The 15,128-nt window shown below is 37.8% G+C and overlaps 1 protein-coding gene across 4 annotated transcripts in view; it reads right to left on the reverse strand.

Annotated features, from left to right (window-relative positions):
* The window catches only part of LOC135218291 (integrin alpha-PS2-like), a 620,750-nt gene that overhangs the window by 513,780 nt on the left and 91,842 nt on the right, over positions 1–15,128 (reverse strand). For all 4 annotated transcript variants that reach the window (XM_064254504.1, XM_064254506.1, XM_064254503.1 and 1 more), the window contains exon 2: positions 8,536–8,663. In XM_064254504.1, the coding sequence (XP_064110574.1) occupies positions 8,536–8,663 (128 nt within the window). The remainder of the gene's footprint in view (positions 1–8,535; positions 8,664–15,128) is intronic.

Below are 15,128 nucleotides of genomic sequence, written 5' to 3' on the forward strand. Positions count from 1 at the left end.
GCTGCATGCGGGAGGAAACAAGGCACTTAAGCACCCCAGAGAAAATCAGTGTCGATTGTCGTGGGAAGTCAAAAAATCCAACTACAGGAACGAGGCGCTGAAGACGACGACCATGATTTCTCGAAAAGTAACGAGTGAAAATTCCGTCTGTTCGAGATGCTCGCTTGATGGGAACGAAGTGCGTTCTCTCTCACACACGTTTCCTCTTCTTCTTCACAGCTGAAGGACTGCAAACAATTCGCTCTCATCTCTTCATTACTACAAACTCGGTTACCGAAAATTGCATGAAGATGAAAAAAAATCTAGAGTAATGAAAAGAATATTATTCAATCATTATAGCATCATTATTTTTAATGATAAAATGTAAGTAGTACAACGAGAACTTTCGATTTTAACCTGAACAGACACCGAACGCAATAACAACATTCATTTTTCTGGTGAGTTTATTCAACATGAATAACATCTGAATTGTAACGGTTGTCAAAAGAAAATCGCTATGAACGCGAGGGAACATATGTATGCCTTAAGCGGCTTTGGATTTCTATTAAATTCAACATTCAAAGAGATTAAGTTCATAGTCCAACAGACTGGTTCGCTCTCATCAGCTCTCCCTACTGACACCTTTGAACCTTCGGCGTGACGTCAAACCTAAACCATCAAGTGCACACACACAAAGAGGACAAGAGCAGAATCGCTTGCGTTTGCCTGTGTAAGCGCGCTGGTGTGCAGTCACAGAAAAATGAGGGGTAAATAAACATGAAAGTATGAGTGTATTTATAGACTGAAAAAATACCTCATATCCGGAAAGAGCGAGCGACAGGCATTGGCACACGCGGAGGGGTTTTTACCTAAGTGCATAAAACGACGAAGACGTTTTTCAAAAGGGTATAATAACCACCTATTCATCAGCTGAGGAAGAATGTGGCAACGAATGCTTTTTACTTTCCTCTAAAACTCTCATAAATACATACATATGCATATACATAAATATACATATAGCTATATATTATATTCACATACATATATGGATTGTGGATAGACGGAGACGTAGGCAGATAGATAAGCATACTAATGGGTAGATAGATAGTCTCAGATAAATGGAAACCAACAAATAATTTGTCATATATTCATTTTTAATCAAACCATGCTAAACAATTTAAGATGCCAACATTCACCAGTATGTATCTTAGAGCTCTTAGAATTTGTAGTCTTGAATTCTTGGACGATGAGTTTAAAATTATTGACAAAATAGGAGATTCTTTATGTTATCCTTCATATTTTTTGGAATTGTGTACGAATAAGGCATAAAACATATATTACAATCCATCCAGAGTTAAGAAAATTAAAACATATATTACAATCCATCCAGAGTTAAGAAAATTCTCTCCCTACTTTTTCACCCCAATTCCATATCTGCAATACCGATTCTAAAAACTATTGGTATTGATTAAATATTTACATATAACAATACTTTAAGATATATGTTAATTAAAAACAGTAGTCGGTTCAATTCAAACAATATTGTATACATTATCCCTTGTAAAGACTGTAATATTTATACTGGCCAAACATCAAAAGGACTAAAAATAAGAAAAAAAAAAAGGATGTTCCAAACACAAATATGCTCTTTCAAAAGCCTAATAAACAATGGCATTTCAGATCAGTGGCTCAAGACAGGCCATGCCATTAACTGGGATAATTCCTCTATAATCAGCAAAGCCAACGACTATCAGAAAAGGAATTATCTGGAGACTGTTCATTAATGTCACGGGCACCAGGGATTTTCACCTCCACCTTGGATTATCCCTTGATCCTCTTTTCCTGTCCTTTCTGTTTGGAGAACATGTTGCCCAAATCAAGAAACTGTCACGCTGGCCACCACTACTCAATTTTGTATATAAAGCTCTGTAAACTACATCTATACTCGGTGTGAACTTGAAAATGTAGAATATACTACGAGTGTACATACATACATACATACATACATACATACATGCACACACACACACACACACACACACACACATATATATATATATATATATATATATATACATAAAATACATTTATATGTATATAATTCAGTCCACTTGTCCTAAGCTAGTTCCTTGAGGAATGGATGGAACTGAACAAGATTATTTTCAGCGACTGTACTACAGAAAGTTGTAATATATTCCCAGCGTATCAATGATTTCTCCTGTCTTTCGTAGTTTCTAATTAAAAACAGTATATTGAAATATATCTTCTGGGAAAGCATTACGGCAAAGCCGTTGTTTATCCAGACATAAATATTCATCATCTTCTTTTGTAAACAACATGAAATACCGATCTCATTCCAACTTGTATTCCGAGTATGATCGTCTCATCATCTGTCAAGTTGGCTTCCTACTAAAAATTGTACTTATCCAGGAAGTAATGGTCATTGCCTTCTAATATATACTTCTAATATATATGTTACGCAAAATGTGGATAATTGCCAAATGTGTACATTTTGCAATTAATTTTACCTATTGTGTACAATTTGCAGCGCTTGGTGCCTGCAAATTGTACACAATAGGCAAAATTAATTGCAAAATGTACACATTTGGCAATTATCCACATTTTGCGTAACATATGTAACTACATGTGATCCCATTAGGATCACACAATCATCCATCAATCAGGCACCTTTTTAAAATCTTGCTCATCCATGAATATCAGGTCATTATGATATAACATACGGTCTTCTTGATAAAAACTTGCTCGCCCAGGAATAGCCGGTACCCATATTTTATGAATAAACTGAAACATTTGACTCACTTTTAACATATAATCCAAGTATGATCACATCATCATCCGTCAAGCTTTGATGGATTTTGTACTCCGTGGAGTTCGCTAGTGCTCTCCTGCTGCTGTTTTGTGTGAAATCATGCTTTACCAGCCAGTGACAATTACTTTGACGCTATCACGCCAACATTTATTGTCGGAGAAACTCGTTTGTGATGAGTTTTTTTGTGCTAAGAACAAAATTTTTTTGTTGAATAGTGAAGGAAAACATTTAATGATCAATTGTGTGTGTGCTATTTTTCTCTCTCTCTCTCTTTCTTTGTCTCTTCCAAACAGGAAGGATGTCGAGGAAGAGAACCAGCTCTCTTGCCTCCCTCAACCTCTCCAGTCGCCCTGACCCTGCCAGAAGGAAGACCATGAATTCTGATGATTCAGACTCTGAAGTCCTCCCAATCTGTTTTAATGGATACTGCTACACTGCTACTACACCCTTAGCCCCTGAAATCCCAGCACCTGGCCATCATGCAACTCTGGAGCCCTCCACCTCTGAAGAAGGAGGATCCTGGACACTAGCCAGAAGAAAAAGCCGAAACCAAAAATACCCAACATGGCTTTCCAACACCAATTATCAAAACCTCTCAAGAAAAGCCCAGGTAAACCCTCTGAAAACCCTCTGCCCATATTTAGGGTAGTAGCCTCGGACATGTCTTATGCCAAGGTAGCTGCCCTAGAAAAGGCCAACCCATCACTCATTATGGCAGCAAAACCTAACCTTAGAAGTGACTTCACAATCACCCCCAAAAGAATCAAGAAACTGTCAATTTCTTGAAGAACAACCCTGAACTTATTTGTTTTGACCCTGCAGAATAACTCATGAAAGCTGTAGTCTGCAGCTACCCCCACCAACTTACAACTCGCCCCCTTTAAAAAACGATATATCATGAGTGTAGAAAGGTGCATCAGCACAAGATCAAATCCCCCTACTCTAAAGGTGATATGCACCTACAGAGGTCCCTTCCCCTCTCAAGTGAATCTTAGTATATGGGGATTCTTCCCAGTAGAAGACTTTACTCCAGAACCCTTACGATGCTTCAAGTGCCATAGTTTTGGGCACCATCAGGAGCAATGCAAGGGTTTTGAAACCTGTGGCATTTGCAATCACTGGCACTCTACCAAAATTTGTTTAAACAAGTTCAAAGCTGGCATACCAATTTGGATGTTGCCCCAACTGTAGGGGAGTAACCATGTCTGGCCCACCTCCAATGCATTTCACGCTTGAAAAGTAAAGAATATGTACCTCCCCCTCCTGCACAAACTCCTGCCAATCATTATCCTCCTCTTCCGAATCCTCGTCCTCAGAACCACTCTCCTGCTCCAAAACCACAGAGACAACCCCTACCTCCCAGGCAGAAATGCCCTCTACCTCCACCCTCCCAATCTACTTTCCCCCAAACCTGTCACCCTGCCTTCCCAATCCACCCCTTCTCATATTCCAGTCAATTCTCCACCTCTCCTTACATTCCAGCCCCTCCTCGTCTCTTATCCTTCCCCCTCAGTCTCTCCCCAGAACCTTACAACCCTGTCTCCAACACCACCATTGTAGCAGCACACGCTTCAGGAACAGACAACCCAAAATCAGAGTGAATTTTAACCTAGATCAAGTCAAAAAAACTTGATCAGTTTTACGTCGGTCTACTCCACTGTGGTGGATATCCCATTCAACAAAATCCTTACTGATTTAGCCATCGAGAAGTTCCTCAAAGGTTCACTGTTTCAACAAATGAATTCATGAACATAGACTCCGATTCCACCGCCAGCTCTGACACAAACCCAAATCCTCCTCTTAATAATAACTACCGAAAATATTTCAATGGAGCATTCTTGTACAGCACAAATTTGCATTACTGCAATTGCAAACATCCCTAGGAAGCCATGATATCATTCTTCTACAAGATACACTCCTTAGAGAACAAAATTGTATACTAGACACCTCATACAGACACCACAAGAGGACTCCTAACAGTAATCAAAAACAGCATTCCCTCCTCCCATATCCCAAACACAGACCCTGGCCCAGAAGTAGAATCATTAAGTGTCAAAATTGTTCTAGAAGGCACAACCCTTAAAATCCAAAATATTTATAGATCACAGAACAGCACCCTAAAATACTGATGCACTTTCTGACGCAGCCTCCAGAGAAAACACTTTCATTGCACGGGATTTCAATGCTCATCACCCATTCCTTAGATCTAAACTACCAGCCAATCCTACAGGATGCCACCTGCACCTTTTATTCCAAGAATTTCTGGAGGTCAAACTGCTAAACAACTGCAATGAACCGATGCATCTACACAATGGAAGGCTAGATCTCACTCTTGTTTCCCAGAATTCGTAAGTAGGAGGAATGTGGGAGCTACACCCCATTCTTACTAGTGATCACTTTGCATTGCAGACAATGCTTAGGTTAAAGAGGCTTCCTCCCCCACCTCTTCCCCCTCCCAGATGAAACCCTGAATTTACAAACTGGAACTCTTTAGAAAATTGGCCTAAAAATCCACACAAACAAAACCAAAGCCATGGCCATCAAGCACACACGTCCACCCAACAATCTCTCCATCATGGGCAAACCTATTGAATAGGTAAATGACTTCATGTATCTGGGAGTTAACATAAATCGCAAGGGTTCCCCTGCCAACAAAATACAGCACCTGAAACAGAAAGCCCAATGTCGTTTAAATGGGATGAGAAGAATTAACTCACTTTGCTAAAGAGCACTAAGTCTGTTCATTAATAGAATATGTGGTGCCTACGCTTACAAAGATGACACATACACAAGTCTGCTCACTTGAAGTAATTCAGAAAAATGCAAAGAGTATCATTCCAGGTGCCCCGCTGCGTACAAGACTTTTTACTTACAGCAGAAACTAACCTCTTCTCTCTGCCATCCAGAGTTGATCAAAGAAATGCTCTCACCATTTTCAAAACCTTGAAAATTGGCAGAGACTACCAATTAGAAAACAAAACATCTACTACACTGATAGTTCAGTTGACCGCAATGTTGCAGCTGCAGCTGCAGCAGTAGTCTCTGTATCTTTAAAAAGCAGTTGGAGACTATCCAACAATGCCTTCACCTTACAAACTGAGCTAATTGCAATCCAAAAAGCACTGGAAGATTCTCCAAACCATGAAAGGAACACAACAATCCACACAGATTAAGTCTGCGATACTCGCTATAAAGAATCAATAACACACTGAAAATGTACACATACCCATGTCTATGAAAGCTGCTGCCTTCACTCATAATAGCAATGGAAGGCAAGTTACATTAAACTGTATCCACAGTCACATAGGAATCCAAGGAAATGAGGAGGCTGATCAACTTGGAAAAAGCCCTCTACAATGTGACACAATTAGTATTACCATCCCTCGTGCATATAAAACAACATTTCAGGTACTGCTAGAATGAAGCACACATCGAAATTCAAGTTTTTCTCCAAGGATCCAGGTCTACAAATTGGCATGTAGAAAACACCAAGTTACAAAGTCTTTCTCTTTCCAGAAATACTTCCAGAACACTAGCTGTCATCATCAGTCGACTACAGCTAGTACTGCAAACAGATGGTAGATGAACCATTAGAGTATTACATATTACACTGTCCAGAGACTTTTCCTCTAAGGCGGAATTTCACAGAGGTCCCTTTAACTAGCACCAAATTAGTAACACACATACTTGAAAACCCTGAAACACTGTCAGCTTTCCTTTAATCCTACCAACCAGCCAGGTAGACGAAATTGACCCCTTGCCAAACACTGGCTCAGTTACTCTTCCCTGATGTTCAGATCACATTCCTCTTCATCAAATTACTTAAGGACTTTTCCATGAGCAAGTCCTTGATGGCATACAGCCATCTAATGTATAAGCAAAGTAATTCATCCATTCACTAAACATTATCAGCATTTGCCACCAAACAACCGCCAACATTCCCTTATTCTCTCAGCTAAGTTAACTAGGACAATCCTCCTCTCCTCTCAAATGCTCTTTCCTTTATTGTCCCCTTCTTCTGACACCTACTCGAGCTGACCAGAGAAGACAGCAAAGATTCAAGCAGCCGCTAGAGTGACAGCCGCCACTTCTCAAATAACCAAGGCCCGAACGGAATACAGCCATTCCATGTATAAGTAAAAAACATTATTCATTCAACATATCACCAATATACACCACCAAATTCCAGGGGAACTTTTATTCCCAGCCTTTTTCTGTAACTTAAATTCTTCCCCTTCCTTCCCAGGCTCTCTTACTTACTGGGACTTGGTGCTATAACACTCTCTCTCACTATTCCAGGCCAAGTGATTTAAATTGAGCAAAGGGTTATTCCTAGTGAAGAAGACATATATTATCAATCACCAGTTACGAGCTGCTGGAAAGCAAGAGCCCGTGCCAGCACAATGCTGGCTAAATCTAACTATTACTACTACTACGTCAAGCGGACTTCTTAAAAATCTGCTTATCCAGAAGTAGCCGATCATCGCCTTCTTTTGCAATTAACTTGAAGTACCTGACTCAGTTCCAACAATGTGATCGCAGGATGGTTGAATTATCATCCATCAAGTTGTCCTCCTACTAAAAGCGTGCTAATCCAGGAACAGACCTTGCTTGTCTTCCATTGTAAATTACCTGAAATACCTGACGCTACTCCTTCACATGATCTCAGTATGACAGCTCCTTCATCCATCGATTAGTGTTCCTACTGAAAACTTTCGTATCTCCATTAACTACAAAATAACTTGAAATATCAGACTCAGTCCCTCATTGTGATCCTAGTATAATAGCACCATCATCCTTCCGGTAATCTTCCTATTAGTACTTGCTTACCTGGCGATAGACGATCGTCGCCTCTTCATATAAATCACTGGAACATCCGACCCAACCCCTACGTGTTTCCCATTATAACTACGTCATCATCCATCAAGTAGATTTCCAGTTAAAAACTTAATTATCCAATAAAAGGCTGTCTTTGCCCTCTTTTAAAAACAATTTGAAAAACCTAACTTTCCTTATAAGTATCCCAATATGATCAAAGCATCATCTGCCAAATCATCATCCATCACGTGGTATTCATTAACAGAAAAAAAGGGTCCTAAGGAAAATCCTGATGAAGTAATCCTGCACTCAGTTGACTAACACGAAATTGCTCTACTCTGCTGTGATTAAACCAGAGGAAGTGATTCCACGAATGACAGATTGAGAGCAAAATAAAGAAAGACTGGCAATTACAACCAGGTTATTATTTAGTGCGGGTTACAAACAGTATTGCTTTGCATTGTGTATGCAGCAAAAGAGGACATAATAGGTTAGAAATGTGAGGATTCGTACAAATAGTAAAATGTTTGCAATAGGTAAAAGCACTTTCAGATGGAGTGGTCATATGGAAAGATTGGATGATTATCAGAAAGTATTAGAAGAAAGGAGAGGAATACCTAGAAATGGTTGGGTAGGCGGGATGAAAGAGGTAACGGATATGGCGGACCTCATTAGCAGAAAGGGCGAAAATGCGAGCGAGGTAAGGGCGAGTGGCACAGTCTGTGGAGCAGGGTTCGGAGCGCTGCTGATCAGCTTCTGTGAAGGTTTATGAAGCGGCTAATGTTGTGGAGCCACTCCTTGGTAAGGGAACCGGTTTGGCTTTGAAAAAACAATGTATATACACGTAAAGAATTTGTTTGTGAGTCATTGTAAAATTATACTTAACAAATAATGCTTCTCATGCGTACCGTTCCTGTCGAAGGGAATGTATTCGCAGACGTTGGGGATTTCTGGGGAACACTTGAGAACGGCCCCAGCCTTGGTCACGCCCCGACTCCTTTGCTCTGTGTCGTACCTCGGCGCTCCTACCAGTAACCTGCAACAACCACAAAATTTATCACTAAATAAACATTAAACAAAGATAACATAAAAATGATAAAAACCACATGAAAACCTCTCCTGTCTGCGACCTTCAGGGAATATCAAAAACAATTTAGTCAGTTTCATTAAATTGAAGGCTTTTGTTGATGAAAAGCCAAAGATTTTCCCGTTGATACAGATGTTTCAGTGCTAGTTTCTTCAGCGTGACGAAAAACATTCACAGGTAATCTATACGTCAGCAGCCATAACTCATGATTTCTCAAAAATCCACATCAGTTTTCTTATGCATCCTCTGCCTAAGCACTAACGGCGCACCTAAGAAGTACCCAGGAACGCAGTTCCATCCGGTATGTGTGAGAACTTATTCTTCAAGCCACTGTATTGTGCTATACAGGGTTTGACGTCTGCAAAATTAATCATTATCAGCACTAATGCAATAACAGTTTTATCACGAAAAGAATACACAAAAACAAACACGTGTCAAGTGAGCGAATTAGGATTTCTCCTTAGAAGGGAGACGAAGCCAAAGTGACGAAATAAAAGGGGAGAGTACAAGTTGAAGTCAACGGCCTGAGTCCATGAGAGACTTGTGAAAACCATGAATCTAAATAAGAAAGTACAAGGGAAGAACATTCTGAATATGTTAATATGTTAACACCTAAGTAGGAACAGAGGAAATCTTCAATTTAGCAGAGCCTTAACCAGTAACCATTTAAGTCAAGTAAGGTACACAGTGTACATTTGGTATCCCTATTCTGCGCACCAATTAAGAAGATTAGTTATTAATTGCAAATCATCATTTAGAGAACTGCAAAAAAATAGCCTAATCATGGAAATGACCTTCAACACATTTGATAATTATACTCGAGGTGCTACAGTATTCAGTTTGGTTTTATATGTAAACATATACATGCATAGTACACACACACACACACACACACACACACACACACACACACACACACACACACATATATATATATATATATATATATATATATATATATATATATAAGTATATATGTGTATAAGTACAAAATAATACTAAATGTGCTATACCTACAAATAACCTACCCGTGCAAATGCTAGCCATCATATGCACATATGAATGATAATTCCCATTTGTGTAAGTTATTCCCAAGGTGTCGTGAATTCGGTATTGAATATATTTGTGACTTAAAATTTAACACTAAAAAAAGTCACGTGTGTGCCAGTAACAAATATTGTCTCTCTCTCTCACACACACACTGTATATTTTCACTAAATACAAGGAACTGTAACGTTAACAGGCAGCTCTGGCGACACCAAGCAGGTAGAATAAATGATAAGTTTTCATTCCCACATTAATTAGACTGATGGAACTGTGGTTGTTGCTATCATCACATTTCCTGGTATGATGGCAAGAAAGTAACGTTACAATATTATCTAGGCTGACCGATGGGTATCATTAGGTTGATTGGATATGAAACATTAATAGTTTAGACAAATGAATCTTTTTATTTTAGTGTCAGAAAGAATTCATGTTTTAGATGTTAAGGTTTTCTTCTTTCTATTGGTTAGGTACTCGGGTATACAATGTAATTTTTAAATTAATCAACATGAAAACTATCGGTTTCTCATTGGCATATGAAATTGAAGTTTCAAGAATTCTCCATACTTTTGAAAAAAGAAAGAAAAGTTGTGATAACCCATTTATACTATTGTCATCAAAAACTGCATATTCAATAGACGTACATTACATTATGTACTACTGATTTTTTTTTCGAAAACAGATGCTGCGCATCCACATACCATGAACGAAACAAGGAAATTACAACAAATTCTTTTTTAATATGCAGATTGTTTCCGTCTTAAGGCAAAAACAGTCAATGACATTGGTTAACGTCGTAACCATAATGAAAATTTCCTTTGTCTAAACAAAGAAAAGAACTAAATTATCAATACTTAGAAATTGCTCAGTAATCATTTTTCAAGATACAGTTTCCTCTAAATAAACAAGCTCTCTGGATAAACCATTTTCCCTGGGGAATAATCCCTGATAAAAATGTTTCTCGCTAAACTATTCGATATCATTCTCGTCGAATCTTCCACGAATGCTCGTCTCAGCCGAATGAATTCCTTCAAAAGAAAAACACTTTCGAAGGCCTGCTCTCATTGCAGTTCTCTTAAAACATCCCTGACTGTACGTAGGTCCTTTAGCGAGGTAGAAGAAAGGGACGGGAACTTCATACTTAAAAACAGATGGGATAAAAAATGAACAGATGGGTTACATCCGAGCACTATCGTTTGTGACCCAATGACGTCAAGAAACAAGCTCTCGCCACTGCTACAACTACTAATGCTACCACTCATGTCCTATATCATTCTTACCTTCATCAACAAAATAATGTATTTATAAATAAGACGCAATTAAGATATCTTGATTGCATTTTTGGTCAGCAACAAAGATCATACTATAACTGAATTTGTCTAGACATACGTTCGATCGGGCAAAACTCAAACCAAGACTTGAATGAAGGAATCGCTACAGCTCACCGAATGGCCCTCTGAAGTCTACCGCTGCACCGAAAAGGACTTCTGCTCCTTTTGCTCTCCCCCAAACATTTCTCGGCCACAGAGTATTAAAAAGGGAAGCAATTTCCTTCAGAAAATGTCACCACTTCTATATAATAAAACGAAACAAAAGAGGAAACAAGGAACCTTAATCCGAACTTAAGGGACGACGTCTACCGTTCCTACGGTCAGGACTTTCCGTCTCGACCTTTTTTTTTATATTGCTCTCACTTTCAACCGGCGTCAGTCTTCTTTGTAATTTGTAATCTAAGGTCACAGAACTTATCAAAAACTAATCAAATGTCGAATAAGAGGTAATGGGGATCACGACATCTATACGTACCAAGGAAACTATGGGAGAATATTTGCACTAATATTTCAGCGGTTCTGCCACAAAGGAAAATGCCACTGAGAGAAAAACACTGGTTATAATAAAAAAAAATAACCTACGGCTATTATTTATGCATACACACACATACATATATATATATTATATATATATAAATATATACATATATATATATATATATATATATATTATAATATATATATATATGATATATATATATATATATATATCAAACTCATTCGTTTTTCTAACAGAAGATGGTTCCACAGAAAAAAGAAGACAAGTTCCCGGCCGATATCATACTTTAAAATGCAAAATCAGGGATGCAAACTGTGAGGAAACTTCAACATGAGCCACATCACAGATATAGCCGCAATGCATATGTACACAGAAGACTCATCAGCAGTAAATCAAATCAGCGTAAACACACTGAACCCTGTACCTTTATCTAGGATTTCCTTCCTTCCTTCTAACACTTCTAAACTGTGCTCAGTTCTCATTAGCCTCCATCCCCCTTTTCTTTCCAGCGCGAAAGGTATTTGAGGGTGAGAGACGGCATTATCTTATAGCCTCTTGCGGTGGTGGAGTGGGTAAAAGCTTCACTGACGTTCCTGGATTTGTACGGTGTCCTGGGTTCGCGCCTGGGCGCCGACAATTCTATTATCGCCTAATAATAAAAATTCCCCTTCGGCTAAGCATATATGAAAATATATTAATTCCGAGGTAGAGTGAATTAGATATTAAAGGACATTTGTAGCTCTATGTATATATATATATACATATATATAGAGTAATATATATTTATATGTTATATATTAATGGGGAGGCGGAACTAAAAAGGCGCACGTTGACCCTCTAGCATACTCCTTGGCACCATGACTAACTCTCTGAGAATGTGACACCATTTCCCCTCGTCGCTGGACGAGAAAACCAGATACCATGTGCATCTGCTGAAGTCTTAATAGAACCATTTGACGCTAGATAACACTTTTTATCTGTAAATTACTTTACCTTATAGTGCATGAGTGGTCACTAATAGTCATTCTAAGTCGTCACTATGAAAAGATATCAAACATCAAAAACAACGACTTTGCGGTACAATGAACTGTGATTTTATCTTTTACAGATGTGCGCTGATATCGGACAATACTTTATTCTCATTACTGCAATATTCTATCTGGGATCTAAAAATACCGCGCCACGAAGACCAAAAGCAGCAAAGGCTACCAATAAACTTACCTTCGCGCACCCCCCGGTTAATAGCAATCTAAATATTTGTCCTATGCAGCCCTCTACATTTTACTCTCGTATTTTTTTTCTTCCAGGAAAAAAGCAAAACCATAAACTAGATCCCAAACAAACAAGACAGCAAAAAGTTGGAGACTTTATGAGGAATAACTACATCTCCGTGGACATCATCAAGTAAGACAGCTCAGTGCGTTCTTCGCCTGCAGAAGACATCATGCCAGTGTTTACCAGGGCTCGCTCGAGCAACTCACAGGGAAAGTTACATGCATGAAGCACACGCCTCAAGGACATGGAATGTCCTGTGTGCGTATATATTTGTGCACATGCCAAGATTCCTCGTCATTCCCAGAGCAAAGGAGAGTCTTCTGACCTTTCTCGTCTTCAGCGCATTTTGGGGACCGTGTGACCTCCGCACGGAGTCGTTGCCCTCTTATGTAAGAAGGCTTCCATTGCGAACGGTAACCACCAGTGTTTTCTCAAATGATATTTACACTCAGCTCGGGATGATGTTTGAGTTTCTCGCTTGCGTTGCTTATGTTCACTCTTCCAGCTTCGTTTTCTTCTAGAGAAATGTTAACATATAATACAGAGACCCATGCAAAATATATACTGCAATACATGTTACTCTTGTAGTAATAAGCAGACAAATTACATATATATATATACATAATGCAGCCACGAAGGAAAATTGAAACATTGGAGATGCTAAGTGCTTTCGTCTTATTACCAAGACATGTTCACAGCAACTAAAATACACAGAAGCAATGGCCTATATAAATGGTGGGTACAAGTCATAAGGGAATACAAAAAGGTCGGAAGGTCGCGGATAGGTCAACAGATTAAAATCGAAATCTTCTTATTGGTAATCCTTTTTATTCTATCTTTCAATTCCTTCTGGAACATATTCACCCAGGTTCCCAGATTAACTGAATCAAAACATATCTTACAAGTTCCTTGAAATAGTTTCGTTACAACGTGACAATATTTGGCTTTGCGTCCAATATATTCTGTGGGACTTTTCACTTACATATAAAAATAAAGCATTATTTGTTCTTACTGAGTATTTGTGAAGTTTTAATCTGGTGTTCAATTCTTTGCTGGTCTGACCTAAGTAAAATAAATCACAATCCATACATGGAATTATGTATAAGCATGTTTTTTACGCTATTATACGTGAAAGATACATTTGTATTAAACAATTTTTAAAAAGGTTGTACAGCTTCAAATCAAATAAAATGTGGCAAACAAAGGGTGTTTGAATGCACTTATTTTTTTCTTTCCGATTTTTCATAGAAGGTCTTAATAGCTTTATTATAAAAAATATCCATGATATGGGATGGACAGCACATATCTGTCCCTATTTTTCTGATGCTTTTGAATTCTTGATCTAAAAATTCAGGACTGACTATTCGCAAGGTTCGAAGAAACATTGATGAAAATACTAACATTTTCATATTTATATGATATCCTGAATAATAGTGTACATATGTCAAGTTATTTATCTTTTTCCTATAAATACTAAATTTACAATTAAAAGGTTCACGTTTAATATAAATGTCAAAAAAAAGGAAAATGATCATTTTTCTCTAACTCAAGTGTAAATTTAATAGAAGGGACTTGATCAATTAGCTGACCCAATATATTATTTACATCCAAATGTTTGGGTATGATGCCTAATATATCATCAACATAACGGTACCATGTCACAGGAAAATGGAAAACCCTGGGGATGTACAGGCGTGCAAAGAATTCCATATATAAATTTGAAAGAACAAGCGAAAGTGGGTTACCCATTGCGTATCTTTAGTTGTTGTTAACATACCTTAAAAATATCCAGTGTTTCAATTCTTCTTCGTGGCTGTAACTTTGTTCGTATACTCATCACGTTTTTTATTTCTTCGTTATTTAAAAATCATATATATAATATAATATATATATATTATATATAATATATGTATGTATGAATGTATGTATATATATACATATATATATATAATATTATATATATATATATATATAATTAATTAATATATATGTATATGTATGTGTATATATATACATATATATATATATATATATATAGATATTATATATGATATTGTATATATATATATATATATATATATTGTGTATATATGGTATTATATATATATATATATACCTATATATATATAATATATATATAGCCTTCCTGCTCCTCCGAGTCTTGAGTGGTGAAGCTGCTACCCTCAAGTACTTATTTCTTACCCCCTAAGCAGATGCCGGTACCCATTTACAGGTGTGTAGATTGGCACGATTCACGACCTTAAC

This window comes from Macrobrachium nipponense, chromosome 9 (genome assembly GCF_015104395.2).
Source record: "Macrobrachium nipponense isolate FS-2020 chromosome 9, ASM1510439v2, whole genome shotgun sequence".
Taxonomy (NCBI): Eukaryota; Metazoa; Arthropoda; class Malacostraca; order Decapoda; family Palaemonidae; genus Macrobrachium; species Macrobrachium nipponense.